The sequence below is a fragment of the Sminthopsis crassicaudata genome, chromosome 3 (genome assembly GCF_048593235.1).
Source record: "Sminthopsis crassicaudata isolate SCR6 chromosome 3, ASM4859323v1, whole genome shotgun sequence".
Lineage (NCBI taxonomy): Eukaryota > Metazoa > Chordata > Mammalia > Dasyuromorphia > Dasyuridae > Sminthopsis > Sminthopsis crassicaudata.
In genome coordinates, this window is record NC_133619.1 from 121417127 (window position 1) to 121434763 (window position 17637).

Genomic DNA, 17637 nt, shown 5'->3' on the forward strand with positions numbered 1-17637 from the left:
GCTTACATGGTAAATATACTCTACATAATATATTCAGGGATTTATAGCATATTTTATAAGGAGAATATTTAAAATTAGAAGATGTTCAGAGAACTTTAAACACTCTAATTCTGAAAACAAATTTGCCTATTTGAACAAACCATCAGGTTTTCAATTACTTTCTTCCTGCATAATCTTACCTCTGCCTTCCTCCAATCTATGTCTTCTGTTTACACGCTGTCGTTTTTCTTCTTGCCTCAACTGAAGATGTTCTTCAATGTTAACTCCAGGTACAGGGACAGCTGGAAAATTAACATAAGACGACTAAGTTACATCACAGACATGATCAAAAAGCACAAGAAATTAAAAGTCAAGAAAACTATTCTACATAATATATGCTCCTTTTTATTACAATAAGGGCTCATTTTAGAGGGAGCCTGAACAAGTATAGAATTTAAGAAATAATCCATAGTATCAGTTTCCTTGATTTTATTTAGCTATAAGTTGCCTATATTCTTCAAAATACATAGGTATTATACTTAATATTTATTAAAGTATAGGATTTGTAAGACAGGAGAGTAAAATGTGTCATACATAAACAAATTAATAGTATCACCCTACCTAATAAGAGATCTAAAGGTATCATTTCTTTGACAGCATCAAGAATTCCTCTTTGTCTTGCCTCCTGACCATCCAATTCTCTTGCACAGGCTTTACAACAGCCACACACAGCACAGCCAGATTCTCCAGAACCACAGCCACAGATCCTAAAATAGAGAATCAAAATTACTTAACAGTATTTCTTGCTACTTCATTCCTTATCTTCTGTATTTCCTACATAACAGACATCAATGACTCTCCTTGGGTGATCACCTAAGTCCAACACTACCCAAAATGATTATACAATCAGTGACTGCAAAATCACTTCTGACTAAAGTAACCCATCTCATTTTTGAGCAATTCTAATTCTTATTAAGTTCTTGATGCTAAACCAAGAACTCCCTGCAAATCATCAAATGTTGAGTTTCAGTCGTTATAATTTAATTTTTTTTTCATTTCCTTCATCTCCTACAATGTTTCAAATATCTAAAGGAAGCTCAAAACATGCTAATGTTTTCTGTAAGTCTCCCCAATTAATCAAAAACCCAAACATTTTAAAATGTCTCATGTTGTACCACTTGACAAAAATAATCTTTGTTTTTAAGGATTTTATATTTTATTAGGTCACCTACATATACACATACTCATAATAAACACGCACCAAATACAAAATATTTGCACAGAATATACTGGAACTCTTTGGCCATGTTTTCACAGTCATAAGCTTGATGAACATCCATTCTTACTATTCACATTTGTGTGTATTCATAGATATTGCACCTTAGGTTTATGGGGGAAATGTTTAGCTTCTGACTGTGCCATTTCAGTATATGTCTGATTATATATTCTTGATGACTACTGATGATAAACATGCCAATGAGCCCTCTTGAGTTTAAGTTTTAGAGGTGTGGAATCACAGTGTACCTTGAACTTTAGGTAGCTATCTCTCAGAAAAACTGCTTATGAACTATAGGGTAGCAGAGAGGGCTTTAAATTTATACCTCCTTCCCAATAAATTTAATCCTGCTTCTACTACAATATCTGAAAATATCTGAAAAGAAAAAGATCAAAGTTTCCCTAAGGCTACATAATTAATGACCAAATACTTGGTAAGAGCTTGAGACATACCAGACCCTATAATACAGAAACAAATCAGGTCTGTACTTGTACTTAGCTTATATATTCTCAACTTGAAACAGTTTGAATACAAGTAAGTGCACAGTATACACAAGGTAATTTCAGGACTGTAGAGAGGCAGGAATAATACTGGCCCTAAATTCTGAAGGAAACTAGAAATTTTTCAGGGGCAGAGGGAAGGAAGAAGGGCATTTGAAGTTTTGGGGTACAGCCAAACAAAAGCTATAAATGCAAGTAGGCCAATCTAGCTAGAATGTTACATGGAAAATAGGCTTCAACCAGCTTATTAGAAACCTTCAATATCAAACAGAGAATTATTTATTTGGTCCTAGAAGAAAAGGAACTATCTTTCTAATAGAGGAAAACAACAGATACATACAGAACAAATACACTTTTAAAGCTAACACATAGCAAGTTGTCATCACCATAATAAAAAATTTTCTTTTAAAAAAATTCAAAGGACAGCCCTAATCTAGTACTGTTTTTACCAATATCACCCCACCACCACACACACACACATACACAGCTCAACCTAAAAAAAAAAAAAAAAAAAAAAAAAAAAAAAAGCTACTTATCTGGAAATAAGAGGAAATAAAGTAATTATTACAGATTTCACTGATGATTACAATTTTACAATGAAAACCAAGAATATAGGACTTAAAGACTCTAAATCCCCCCCCCCCCCCCGCTGGGGTTAAGTGACTTGCCCAGGGTCACACAGCTAGGAGGTATTAAGTGTCGGAGACCAGATTTGAACTCGGGTCCTCCTGAATTCAGGGCTAGTGCTCTATCTACTGTGTCACCTAGCTGCCCCCAAGACACTAAAATTTTCAAGGAAAAACTGCCTTCTAGTCCTCTTTGTTCATTTTATTCATGGAAAGCATGACCTCAAGAAATGACTAGTTCACACACCTAAGGAAAAAAAGTTAACAGATTTAATGCTCCATGTCTAAGAATTCTAGACTGAAAACTAAAAATACTGTAGCAAATTATAAAAAGACAAGGAATTATTTTCCAAACTGGATAATTGTACACTATAATATTCTATCTCTAATGAGCGAAAAATTAAGAAATCAATATACTATATTTTAACAAAATATTTATAGAGCACTTGCTGCTACAAGCACAGCATTATCCTAAATCTAATGAGCAAATTAAGAATATACTAGGCCAAGAAGAATTAATGATCTAGCGGATTCAAATATGGGTTTTCTAAAAAGAACTTTTCAATTTGTCCTTCTAGGAAGAAAGTTACAACTTGTGAAAATATAGCTTAGTTTCTATTTATAGCAAAGTTTTCCATAAGAACAGCTGCCCACTTAACAGATTTTGGAAGCAAGGCTCTAAGAACACAGAAAATAAAAGTTTTTAGAATTATGGAATAATAATTTTCTAAAACTCTACCACTGAATTTTTCCCTTTGAAAGAAAAAAAATTGTCTGAGCTTCTGGTCATTCAGCTCATTCTTCCACAATAATTTTTTACAATTAAAACTGAATTGTTGAAAGTTTAATTCCAATCAGCAAAAAGTAAGAACAATTAATTTTATTTAATCTTTTCATGTGTTTATTGCAAATTTATTACTGTTAAATTGTGGCAGGGGTATCCAACTCTACATCAGCCCATTTGGGATTTTGTTGGCAAAGATAATGGAGTGGTTTGCTGTTTCCTTCTTCAGATTATTTTACAGATGATGAAACAGGTACACAAGGTTAAGTGAATTGCCCAGGATCACCCAGCTAGTAAGTCTTAAGCCATCCCAACTCCAGGACTGACAACTTATCTACTATATTATCTAGTTGACCCTCAAAACTAGTATATAAAACCTGTTTGTAATTCTTATATGTCTAATAAGTCAAAAATATAATTTTTTTAAACTTAATAAGTTAAACTATAACCTAACACTGTAGGCAAAAAAATCAATGGAATTTCAGTATTTTTGAAATAGAGAACTGAAATTCTTTCAGGTTTCACTTTTTAATCTGCTATTACTCTGAAAGCTTGTACTACCAAATATTCTCAGCCCAAATGGTAGTATACATAATACAACTAAATAAAAAGAATAAGGAAAAAACAAATGTCCATAGTTTTCACTAAAATGAACAAAGCAGGTCTCTGGTGATCTTTGACCACTTCTACATTATTTTTTGTTTCTATTCTGTTTGACTGAAAATGAAGGCATTAACAATTTCCAGTGTTGGTATATATAATTAAACCTTGCCAACAATTTAGTTCCTTGAAATAATAAGATGTTAGTACTTTATATGTTGCCAAATCAGGTGCACAAACTGCTATGCTGTGAAGTCCATCCACTGTCAAAAAAGAAGAGTTGGGTCACACAGCCATTAAGTGTCTGAAGCTGGATTTTAATGCAAATGTCCCTGACTCCAGGCTAGGCACTTTATCCACTGTACCACCTAACTATTCCAGTTAAATTATTACTATTTAGATTTTAAAATTCTATCAGGTCCTATGAAATATTTCCAATTTACAAAGCAAAATTATTTAATCCTATGACATTTCTCTCTACATCGTGCCCCATGCCTCATGAGGAATATTTATTCCAGACTCAGTTAAAGAAAAACAACAACAAATAGCTCTCCTGGATATTGAATTCAGAGCCAGGATCACTATTGCCAATGTTAACATTTGGAAATCTGAGCTAGAATCACAAATGAGATTAAATGCCCATTGTTTGCACTCCTTTCCAATGGTCAACAACTCTTTGCCTACACAGGATGACATCTTTCATTACTTATAGCATAGATTCAACTTCTTGAGCCAATGAGCCTTCCCTTTTCTCATTTCTTCATATTTCAGGATCATGATTTCATTATTTTAGCTACTTCTTCCAACAATACAGATCACAACTTTTCCATACATTAGGAGACTAAGTATTCATGAATTTCTATGGCAAGCATGGCTATGGGTTTAGAGACATAGGACCCATGGCATCAAGGGCTACCAAAGAAAGAACAAATCTGCATCTACACTACTCTTTAATAAAAGGCAAAGGTATTTTGAACAAAAAATACTCTAAACTTTTTGTGATGATTTAATTTTAGTTCTAAGAAATGTATAACAAAAAGATTTTCTGCAATATTTGGAATTATTTTTAAAATAAAAAAAAAGTCTAAAAAAATTAATAAAATAAAATATGGTAAACAATGTATTCTTGATGTTCTACTAATAATTATGGAAGGCTAAAGGAATAAAAAGTAAGTTATTTATACCAATGTATTTCCTTACCCTCCAGGGACTCTGTCTGGACGTCCACTACTGACACAACTGGCTCCATAACCTGTACAGTCTCCACAGACAGTACAAACCATGCACTGCTCAAGTTTCCATTTATGCATGCCTGGAGGACACATCATAGATTTCTCATCTTTTTCATCTAGTTCTTCTTCCAAGTCTTCATCCATTGCTGTTGCCATGTTTTCGATTCCAAAACCTGTATGTGAAATAATAATTAATAACTTTCTATATAACTTATTTCCATGCTTTAAAGATAATGAAAATTCCATATCTATATAATTAGCATCTACTTCAAATATTTAGATATCCATGTATAAAAGTTTGTGCATGTATGATTACATATTATGTATAATTGTATGTACACATTTTCACACACATACACAATGTTTTGAGGGTATCACTATCCTTCAGATCACTCAGGTTCAAAGCCTAGGAGTCAAACTTGACTATTCCCTCTTTGTTATCCTCCTTAGCCAAGAGTTTGCCACATCTTATTAATCCTACTTCCCACTCTCTAGATTTAAGCTCCTTTTCTTTACTCACACAGCCACCAGCCAGTTCAGATTCTCATTTTCTCTCATCTGATCTCGTATGAGAGCTTCCTAATTGACCTCTCTGGTTTTAGTCTCTCTCCTGAGCCATATTCCACAGTGGGTAATGGCATCATACTAATCCAACTGCATATGTAAAGGATTTTGTTCAGTTGTTTCATGTGTGTCCAACTTGTTATGATCCCTTTGGGATTTTCTTGGCAAAAATAATACATTTATCATTTCGTTCTCCAGTTAATTTTGCAGATGAGGAACTTAGGAAAACAGAGCGAAGTGATTTGCTTGAAGGTCACATAGGTAGTAAATGTATGAGATTTGAACTCAGAAAAATGAGTCTTCCTGACCAAGACAAGCATTCTATCTAGATGCCCTAAAAAAGAGGGGGAGGTTTGAAGGGGGAAGAATATAACACATGTAATAATTTAAACAAAAATACGAATTTGAAAGCCAACTAACAACTCTTTCATACTTAAACTTTAAAAATAGAGGGAAAGAGAGGAAAAAGGAGGCAACAGATAAAAAAGCTTTGAAGCAGGAAACACCTTGAAGCTTTTCAGGAAAGAAACACTCCTCCTATCCCTGCATATGTATAGGCATGGATACACACACACACACACACACACACACACACACACACACACGCCCTCCCCTCTCTTTCTTTCTCTCTTTCTCTGTCTGAAATACTTTCTTTAACATTTATTAGTTTTGTAAAGGTTTCTTTAGAGCTTCACATTAAAAAAAAAAAAAAAAAGTTCTAAGTTACTTAGTAATCCAACAAGTAACTATTTCGGGAAATAGTTGCTAAAGCTATGAAGGCAGACTACAAACTGTGAAGCTTTAAATGCCAGATTGAAGAGTTTAAATTTTGTCTTAGAGACAAAAGGGAGGGAGAGAATTCCAGGCTTGGGAGATAGCCAATAAAAATGTATGGAGTCAGGAGATGGAATGTTTTCCTCAAGGAACAGCAAAGAGGTTAGCATCACTAGGCAATAATAGGGAAATCTGAAAGAAGAATAAGTTTTTTGGGAAAACATTAATTCTGTTTTGGTCATGTTGATTTTGTGATGTCAATAGGCCACTAAATTCAAAATGCCCAAAAGGCAAATGGTGATGTGGAATTAGAACTTAGAAAAGACTAAAAATGGATATACAGACAGAATGATTTGCATGGAGATGATAATTTCACATGGAAATTGTTGAAATAAACAAGCCAGAGAGTATAGAACAAAAACAACAAAAAGAAAAAACTAGTATAATAATTTTTCAAATTTAAGGGAAAAATATTTTTTAAAGTATTGTGTTATCTTAAAGATTTTATTTCATTGTCCAATTTATTTTTTTTTTATTTTTTTATTTTTTCCTGAGGATGGGGTTAAGTGACTTGCCCAGGGTCACACAGCTGGGAAGTGTTAAGTGTCTGAGACCAGATTTGAACTTGGGTCCTCCTGAATTCATGGCTGGTGTTCTATCCACTGCACCATCTAGCTGCCCCCCAATTTATTTTTAAAGAAAGAAATTTATGTAAAGAAAGAAATATACAATGCATATATGAATGCATTAGATACTTACTTTTCCCTCCTTGGTTCATAGAGCCTGTGTCTCGTCCACACTGTCCTTTGTTATTTACACCAAAGGTCCAAACTTCTCCATTCTTCATTAGAACACAAGTATGAGCCTTTCCCATGGCTACCTGAGTTACAAAATGGCCCTTCAAATCAGTTACCAAACCTATTGAGGAAAGAGAATTTGTAAGACAAGTAATGGGTCAGGAATGTGTCTTTTGGCATCTACGTTACTTAATTAGTCAATTCTTCAATAAGCCAGAATTGATTCAGCAGTTGTAAATATCTTTGATTCACAGACAATTGTGATGGAACAAAGGACCCTTTTGTGGATGCTTACTTGTCACTGAAAAATTAAAAGTACATTTCTTTTGATAAAAACTCAATAAAGTGATTTCTCACAGGCTTTGATTATTACAAAGAAAACCGAAATATCCTCAGACTATTGAGTCAAGTCAATTTGATTTATTAAGTAATTACCAAACATTTATTGCTTAATGTATGCATTTTTTGGCTAGCATTGAGACCTATCATTGACTACATTTGGCTTTAGTCAGGTTTATTGAATTAAAAGAGGTAAACTAGGATCGAGGAAGGAAAGACCTGGTTTCAATATCAGCTTTCACCAAATAACATCTCTGAACATGACAAACCCTTCCTTCATCTGTAAACAAACAAAAAAAGTCTTTGGTAATTTTCACAGATTTTTGTTGTTTTTTTCCTCCCAAAATATTATATGAGATAATTTATGTAATGTACCTTGTAAATCTTAAAGAATACTACATAAATGTCAGCTATCATTTTTAAAAAATAGCCAGTTAAGTTTTGTTTATTGTTTTAAATCTTCTATTTGATAATGATTATGTCACTGCTTTCCTTTAAAAACTGAAATATCTTTTTAAAAATGTAAGCTTATGGGTTTTTTATTATTCTAACTTCATAATTACACGCAGATGGATGTGTTTATTTAGCAATCCTCAATGAACTATTCCACACAAATTTCTATTCCTTAATTATAATGACTAATTTTTAAATTATCATTTGTATGCGTTTTTGTTAGAGATAACACTGTTCCTTATTGCAATAAAATCCCTTATATGAGGCAATGTTTTACAATATGTATTCACAAACTACATAGTACAACTATGAAGTCTAACATACAAAAATGATCAAATATTTTATTTATTTACAGTCCCTTCTCTCAAGAGTTTTTAGATCCTCATGACATAGTGTAACTTTGGCTAACCCTATAAGACATCAATGATATTTTTAACAAAAGCTAGCATTTACATGCCACTTTAAGGTTTACATTATCTTTACAGCTATCATTTAATCCTCACAATAACCCTGAGAGGTAGATGCTATAATTATTTTCATTTTACAAATGAGGAAACTGAATCTGAGAAAGGTTAAATGCCATGTAGGGTTATACAGCTAATAAGAATCTGAGGCAGGATTTTTAATTATCTTAGAGTATATAGGAAGGTGTTACAAATATAAAATAAGTTATATCGGAAAAGACTAAAATAAAGAGTGAAATTAAAGTGGGAATCATGTTCGTTTATTCCAGAGAATGTGATTTTCAATGTACAGTAAAATGACCCACAAGTCAAAATACCTGGCATTTACAAAGTGTTTTAAGATATTTCATAGTGCTTTACAAATATTACTGTATTTGATTCTCATAATAACCCAGGGAGATAAATGTTATAATTATTATTCCCATTTTTCAGGTAAGAAAACTGAGGGCATATAAAGGTTAACACATTTACCCAAGGTCACACAGCTAATAAGTGTCTGAAACAGAATGTGAATTCAGATATTCTGAATTCCATGTCCTACATGCTAACCACTTCACTGCTTAGTGGCACATTTTCCCATATTTTTATCTAGGTCCTTGCATTTGTGCTATGTAACTTTTAAATGTTAACTTACTTGAACTGTCAGAGTAAATAGCATCTTTCCCAAACATGTAGAGCTCTCCATCTTTAGAGATAACAGAACTACTTCCATTATTGCATGCTGTATATACTACAATTTTTCCTTCCATTTTAATGATCTTTTTAGGCTTGTATGGTTTGGATTGCCGTCTGCTTTTAGCTTAAAAAAAAAAAAAAAAAAGGGAAAATAAAGTAATTTAAAGTTAATGTGTAAAAAAAAAAAAATCTATACTGTAAACAAAACCAAGTATATATTACTGAAATCATTGATTAAAACATATTCTATTTTTATACTTAGCTAGGCACACAGTATTAAGTGATTTATAAATATTATCTCATTTGATTTTCATAATAATCTTACAAGGTAGATGTTATCACTTCCATTTTAAGATGAAGAAACTGAGGCACAAGAACCTTGCAAAAGATACCACAGCTATTAAATGAGGCCCAGTGCTCTATCCACAGTGTCACTTGGCTGTCCCTCCAATACAAAGAGCTATCCACTGACACTCATATAGTGTCAGTTATCTAGTGCATCATTTTATAGATTGGAAAAAACTGGTCAAGAGACGCCACTCAGGTAGTAGAATGGAAGAAGTAGAATGTGAACCCAGGTCCTATGATTCTGAGTTCAGTTCATGCTGAATTTTCCTAAATACTTCAGAATGGACAGGACAGAGACAAGTAATAGATTTCATCGGCATTGAAAGCTTCCCAAGAAAGAAATTTCCTCTATTACCACAGGTCAGCATCTGCTCTGATATGTTAAGTCATTTGCCCAAGATAACAGAGCCAGTTCATAAAAGAGGCAGGACATCAGGGTTCTTCTTGCTAAGAAAGCTTAAGAAAAATTTCCTATCATTTTGGAATTTTATCAGCAATCACAATTCTGCGACAAACATCAAAATTATACATACCTTTTTTTTTTTTTTTTTTACAGTGAGACAAAAATACAATCATTTAGAACAAGTGTATCAAACAAATAATAAGATACAAAGTATATCTATTAGATTTAAATTTTTAGAAATTTTTATTAAAAGTGAAAAGTAATTCAAATTAAAAAATAAAAATGTCTAGCAATTTAAAAGTGAATTTCTTTAGATCATTTATATATTATCTTTAATAATATCACACTTAAAAGATAAAGCCTCCTGCTAAAATGTTATCTGACATTTTAGGCATTGTAGAGATTATGAATTTTTCCATTTTGCAACATTTTACTGATTTGTAAAAAATTTTATTGACTTATAAAAAGAATAAAAAGATATAATCTCAGTGGAATAATCAACTTGGTACACTAATAATTATAAATGGAATTAATATATTTGCTAATAAAATTGATTTCATACCATTTCTGTAGTTAATAAATGCAACTTACTTGATTCTCCATCTTCTCCTTTACTAGCAGATCCTGTGAAGAATATGCTTCCATCCTCTGCAACTAGTAGAGCATGTGAACCATCATGGCCGACTGAAAACTGAACTATCTTTGGAGATTTAGTAACTGGCAGCTCAACCCATTTTCCTGCTGAAGGCCCACCTTGTTTGATTCCAAGACTTTGGTATTTGCCTGTATAATATATCTTCAGAGAAAGGAATTACATTATCTTGGAATCCTTCTTGAGATTTGAAATAAAACAAAAACTATATAATAATCATAAATTAGGTTTCAAGTCACTCAACTTTTATTTTTTTATGCCTTTTTAAAAAAAGAAAACACAATTTAAAAAACCTCCCCACTAACTTCATAAATAAAGCTATATATAGAAAAAATAACCACAAGTGTTATCTCTGTTAGATTGTTACCAAGTATATTAAAGAAGAGAGAAATGTGTGTGGGGGGGTGTATTCTAAAGAACAAACATCTATATTTTATTTAGGCCATACTTTTTATTTCCAAAAATATAAAAAATCTTAACAATAAAACCTTGATAAAATTCTGAATCTGAAAAATCCTGATTTCAAACTATCATTGTATTATTCATTTGCATTCTCCAAACATTATACATATATCTATATCTATATCTATATCTATATCTATATAAAATGCAGATCCATAGAACAAGATGATGGAAAAAAAGAAACAATAAGTTCTTTAAGAATTGAGCTCCAAGAGACTTAAATCAACTGTTGCTGAGTGAAATGAGCAGAACCAGAAGATCACTATACACTTCAACAACAATACTGTATGAGGATGTATTCTGATGGAAGTGGAAATCTTCAACATAAAGAAGATCCAACTCACTTCCAGTTGATCAATGATGGACAGAAATAACTATACCCAGAGAAGGAACACTGGGAAGCGAATGTAAATTGTTAGCACTACTGTCTATGTACCCAGGTTACTTATATCTTCGGAAGCTAATAATTAATGTGCAACAAGAAAATGGTAGATACACATATTGTATCTAGGTTATATTGTAACACATGTAAAATGTATGGGATTACCTGCCATCGGGGGGAGGGAGTGGAGGGAGGGAGGGGATAATTTGGAAAAATGAATAAAAAAAAAAAAAAAAAGAATTGAGCTCCAAGAGACAGAAGCATATTTATGGCTTTAAAGAAATTGTAATATAACTCTCAGGTAGCCAGTTCGTTAAGTGGATAGAATGGCCTGGAATAAGAAAATTCAGATTTCTAGTTTGGTCTCAAAACACTTACTAATGTGTGAACCTGGACAATTCTCTTAAACTTCTGTACATCAGTTTGCCCATTTGTAAAATGGGGAAAAAAAACAGCACCAACAACAGTTATTATGATCTAAGGACTTGCCTATAAATTACAAAAGTTATCTGATTACACTGAATCGTGTAAGTTTAGGTTCTTCTTTTCCTTCCCCTTTACCCTTCCTCTCCGTGAGTGTGGGTATGTCATCTCCAAGTTTCTTCAGTTTTTATATCTCTATAGTTTCAAAGATCATTCCTGTACAAATGACTTCCAAATCTTTAATTCAATCTTTGAACTCTCTTCTGAACTCCAGTTCTATATTTTCAACAACTTACTGGAAATCTATATCAAGGCATCCTGCTGATGCTATAAATTCATTATGTGCAAAAGTAAACTTACCCCTTTATCACCTCTAAACTTATAACTTCCAACTAACTTAGCCATTTTTTGGTGGTATCTCCATTTACCCAGCCACCTAGCCTCAAACTGTGGAACATTTTTTATTCTTTTACTCCCTTGTTTCCCCATAGTCTATCAGCTGGCAAGTTCTTTTAATATTGCTACTATCATACTACCACCTAATATCATTCTACATTAATCTAGGTTCTCATTATTGCTGACTTATAGTAACTTAACAGCTTCTTTCCTTTCCAAACCGTTCTTTATTTTCTAATAAAATAATTTTCCTAAAAGCAGATCTGATAACATCTTTTTATTACTTAAAAACTTTCAGTGACTATTTATTGAACAAAAATACACAATCCTTAATGTAGTATTTAAAGTTCAATCCCTGTCCAACCTTCTTTTCTAGGTTCATTTTATACCATTCTCTTTGATGCACTTCAGGTTCCAATCAACTCACTAGGTTCTCTTATATTTTCCTACTGGAACTACTTCTCCCCATACCTAGTAGCTATCTGACTAAATCTTTCATTCTTTTCCTTTAAAGGCTAGGCAAAATTTTACTTATTCTGGTCTCTCCAGATGAAAATAAGATTTTCTCAAATTTCTATTTGCACTCTATGTGACCACTTTTAAACAACGAATCATATTTTAATTTATAATATAATTTTTTTGTAGTGTGATTATCTTATTATTTCTCCTAGGTCTTAAGAATTAGAATCTATCATAAGTCCTTTTCTCTGTCTATACCCTCTTGATGAACTCATTTATTCCAAAGACTTGGCTATAATCTATATGTGATTGCTATCTATATCTGTATATATCTATACGAGTCTTAAATCTTATTTAGCCTCATTTTTCTCTTGAAATCCAATATTTTATCACAAAATGTCTGCTAGATAAATCCTAATTAAATGATACTGAACACATATACTCTTACTTTCAAGTTCATCTGCAAATGGAAATATTTGCACTTTCTATGTAATTGAGCTGCTGTGAGAGAAGCACTTTATATACTTGAAATGCAACAAAAATATGCAAAATAAATGTTGTATTATAACTTAAGCCCGAACAGATTAAAGTGCATTAAAATGTTTGAGACAACCAATGTTTGGGGCATAAAGGAACTGAGTTCAAATACCAGCTCTGTCTTTTATTACCTGCATGACTGAGCAAGTCACTTCTTTAATCTGGGCCTTAATTTGTCACCTGTAAAATGAAGGGGGCTTTCACTAAAAGTTTTTTCTAACTCAAAATAGTCAGCCAGATTTCATCTGAAGAGTCTTTTTTGATTTCTCTTTCCCTTAAATTCCTTATATCTTATTGACTATAGTCAGTCAATTACAAGTTTTGTTATTCTACTTTTACATCTCTTGCATCTATCTTCTCAGATGACCACTGTCCTAATTCAAGCAATCACTTTTTACATAGAATATTTAAAACATTTCCTAATAATTTGTTTGCTGATGTTAATGTAGTTCCATGATATATTAAATAGAAAGCAGGTCTCAGAATCTGAAAAATATTTGGGTTAAAATCCTAATTCTGTGATCCCAGACAAATCACAACTTCTTAGTGCTCTATTAAACTCTTAAGACACTAGTGTAGAAAGGTGTGCTGATCTTCAACAGTGGAAGTGTCCTTGTAAAGGACTTCATATTATCACTGAAATTACAGATTTCACCTCTAACCATACGTCTAGTCACTAACTTCTCTAACCTTAAATTGCTCAAAAGAGCTGCCAAAATAATCTTTAATGCAAAGAACTGATAACATCATTCCTATGTAAAAAATTTTCAGCTGCTTTTAGATATTGCTCAAATAAACTAGAAACTCCTGAGTGTGACACTTAAAGCCCTCCACAATTTGGCTTCCACACACCCTTCTATATTTATTTTGTTTATGTGCTCCATGTTCCAATCAAATTGGTTGACTGTTTCCATACATCAGCAATCCATGTCCTCATATATCTCTATGTCCTTATAAAGGTCAACTCTTATAACTAGCATCCACCTGCCATTTATCACTCTGAATTTGCATCTTTTCCTTAAACCCTATCCCATGCTACATACATCAGTATCTCCTCTTCCTGCAGTTGCTATTGTTCTATCCCATCCATCCTCTGAATACATTTTTTATTTCTCTGTATGTAACCCTCTCCATGGAATGTAAGTTCCATGAAGGACAGATAATTTTATTCTTTACTTTGCATCCCTGAATTCCAAGCTACTGACATTTATTTAATATATGTTTATTCAATTTTTTATCTTTGTATCCTTAGATTTGCAAAATAATTTACTTGTAAGGACTTAATAATAAAGATTTAATTTATTGTTAGATGGCAAATTCCAAAAGGACCAAGAACTTAATCTTACCTAAGTTACATTTCTTCCCCTTTGTCCACCATACTTCTTTGCATTCAAATAAATGTTTAGCAGATTTTAAAAATGAACATACATGAAGCATTTATTTCTTCATATGAAGATCTGTGGAATTATTTTTATTGTTGTGTGAACTATTCAAAATAAACTTTAGAGATTTTGTTAAAGTTTACATTTATGTGGGAAATTAAATTTGCAAGGAGCTTTCCTTTTAAATCTTGTGAAGCAGGCAGTATGATTATTATCATCCTTATTTTGCAGATGAAGAAAATGCGGCTTAGATGTTAGGTTACTTCCTTACCCAGCAGCAAAGCTAACTCAAAAGATTGAAATCTTCATTGTTCTTTTCACTAAAACAATAATTTTCCACTTTCATGGCTGCCTCTCCATAAATGAATTGCATATCAAATTATAATTTGAAAACACTTATTAGTATTATAGCTACAGTTCTAGCTATTTATTCCTGAATAGGACATAATATAGACTGGTCTATTATTGTCACTATCTTAAAAACATTAATGCCCAGTAAGATAATTTAACTAACAATATTTAGTTATTTTTTAAAAATAAAGTTAAATCAAAAAAAATAAAGTTAAATCATATATCCCTATCATATTTAACATATATTGGACTACTTGCCATCTAGGGGAGGGCATGGGGGAAGAGAGAGAAAATTGGAACACAATGTTTTGCAAGGACTAATGTTAAAGAATTGTCCATGCATATGTTTTGAAAAATAAAAAAAATAAAGCTAAAACTAGAATCCAGATATCATGACTTATGATCTATGTTCCCTCCACTATTTGATCATGTTTCCTAATACAATCATGTAGCATTATAAGAAGTATTATATGTTATATACAGAACACAAAAAACTAATCGATAGCAAGCCACAGTAGAACAAAATTCTATTGTGTTTCACAATCTAGTATTTTGTGATAGGCACATTTTTCATAAACACAAACACAAAACTTTTAGAGCGATGAACAATCATTTAAAAACAAAAAATACATAAGTAAAATTGAATATTCATTCATTACTTTATATTCCATCTTTTACATTAATGAGTAGTAACTATGTATATCAAGAAAAAGAAATATTCTGAAAAACAAAGATGAAAAAGATATGCATGCTACTTCAAATTTTGTAGTAATGATTGTTATAGAATGCATTCATTCCTTAAAGCAGCTAAATAAATGTCACTGTTTTGTTAATTTCCAAATAAATAATATACCTTTCCACTAGCAGTTTTCATAAGTGCAAACTCACGTCCTGCACCCAGTACAGCTGACTCCTCATCAAATCCTGTACCTTTAAATTAAAAAATTTAAATTAATATGCATATAAATAATATAATAACATAAAATTATAAGTGCAAAAAATTATAAGAAGCAAATCTAATAAATAGGTCATATTTGTAGCATAAATAGGGTGGGGGAAGACAAAATTTTCACGTGAAAGAAAATACCATGCCAAATATAGTACTTGTACTTTAGCTAACCAGTTACATAAAAACAGCTTTAACTTTAGAAAAATCCATTTTGTAACACCAATCATGATTTAAACTAACCATAAATTTCACATTTTTAGAAATTTATAAGTGGATCTTTATTTGAAAAACTGTCCTATGAATAAAGAGAAAGCTTTTTAATCCACATAACTAAAATATACAAAGAAAATCAATAATTACAAGTTTTATCAAAGTCAACAAAACATTCATTCAAAAAAGTATTGCTTGCTTAACATCTCAAGTCACCAATATGGGGCCTTACTAGTCAGGACAGAAGGCCAAACTTGAATTCCCAATTTACAGAACACATTTTGCTCCAGAAATCTTTCTGTGTGGAAAAAGGACTGCATAACACCTCGTCTTACTGACAACGCAGAGATACTAATTTCAGAGACTGAGCCCAGAAGATATTCCATGACTAGTTAAATTGTTAGTTGATTTGTAGATGTTAAGCCTTTCATTCTAGATTTTTAAAATAATGATGTCAGAAAATCCTATGGTTGTAAAAATCTCAAAAATCAATTCAAATAATAATATCCTTCTGGATATTATCTAGTTCTTAAGACTTTGTCTCCAAATCAAACTCTCTTTAAAGTTATGTTCAGCAGTCCCTATAAACTCATGCCATAATTCAAGCTGGTAATAAATTCTCTTTTGTAAATTCTATTATACTTCCAACTTAAGTAAGTTCTCTCTAGTGATAAAATTAAAATTAACTGTCTTCCATTTCAGACCCAATAAAAACCTACTATGCCACAGATAGCAGTTTCAATATAGAAAAAATTCCCAGAAATACACAAGACTAAAACTAAATAAAAGCCAGGACTTCAAATGTCTTTGAGAAAATGTTGAAAGTATGAGTAAGACAAAATGAAAGAGAGAAAGAGACAAATTCAACCGCTTATCCATGGAATTAGGTGTATAAATATGGCTTTTGCAAATATATATATCTGTTCAAAAGAATTGGGTTCAAAAGAATGAAGGTTGAGCAGTATTTAATGATCAGAAAAAAATCTCAAGTGAGAAAATTTAGAATCCAGAACTATGAAACTAGAACGATGGAAAGACTCTGGAAAAAGATCAAGAGAGGATACTACAAAACTGCTATTAGAACAGACTTTAAAAATTACCTAAAGAAGAAAGCTGTTAAGTTAGGGAAAATGTCTGGCACAAAGACAAGCTATGATGATGGTGATGATGACATCATTCACTCAAACTGAGAGGAAACACTTTTCCTGAACAAAACAGAGCAATTGATAATGCAATTTCTTGACTTACGTTAATGATAACTACAACCTTTAAAAGGTAGAGGTCTCAGTTAAGGGAATTTCTATTCTGGATTATCACCAAAATGGACGAACCAATTGCTATATGGAAAAATAACATTTTCCATTCCCCCTCAAAAGGGGGTAACTCAAAGTAAGAATTTGCATGAGAAAAGGGGAAACTCGGGCATAGTATAACAAGTACCTTAGAATTAAAGAAAGGGTAAGTTCCATAAACACCATGGTTTCTATTGAAAGGAAAAGCAGAATAATAGACATGTTAAAAAAACAAACCAAACCAAAATGGGAAGTGCCCAAGAGTTAAATTCTAAAGACTCAAAAAATCTGAAAGACTCAAAAATTTTAAAATAATTTCAATGATGAT

At 32.0% G+C, this 17637-nt stretch overlaps 1 protein-coding gene across 4 annotated transcripts in view; it reads right to left on the reverse strand.

Annotated features, from left to right (window-relative positions):
- The window catches only part of MYCBP2 (MYC binding protein 2), a 288824-nt gene that overhangs the window by 194993 nt on the left and 76194 nt on the right, over positions 1-17637 (reverse strand). For all 4 annotated transcript variants that reach the window (XM_074299302.1, XM_074299303.1, XM_074299301.1 and 1 more), the window contains exons 11-17: positions 15712-15788; positions 10406-10610; positions 9023-9187; positions 7095-7253; positions 4966-5170; positions 601-746; positions 180-281 (exon numbers count right to left, since the gene is read on the reverse strand). In XM_074299302.1, coding sequence (XP_074155403.1) covers positions 180-281; positions 601-746; positions 4966-5170; positions 7095-7253; positions 9023-9187; positions 10406-10610; positions 15712-15788 — 1059 coding nt within the window. The remainder of the gene's footprint in view (positions 1-179; positions 282-600; positions 747-4965; positions 5171-7094; positions 7254-9022; positions 9188-10405; positions 10611-15711; positions 15789-17637) is intronic.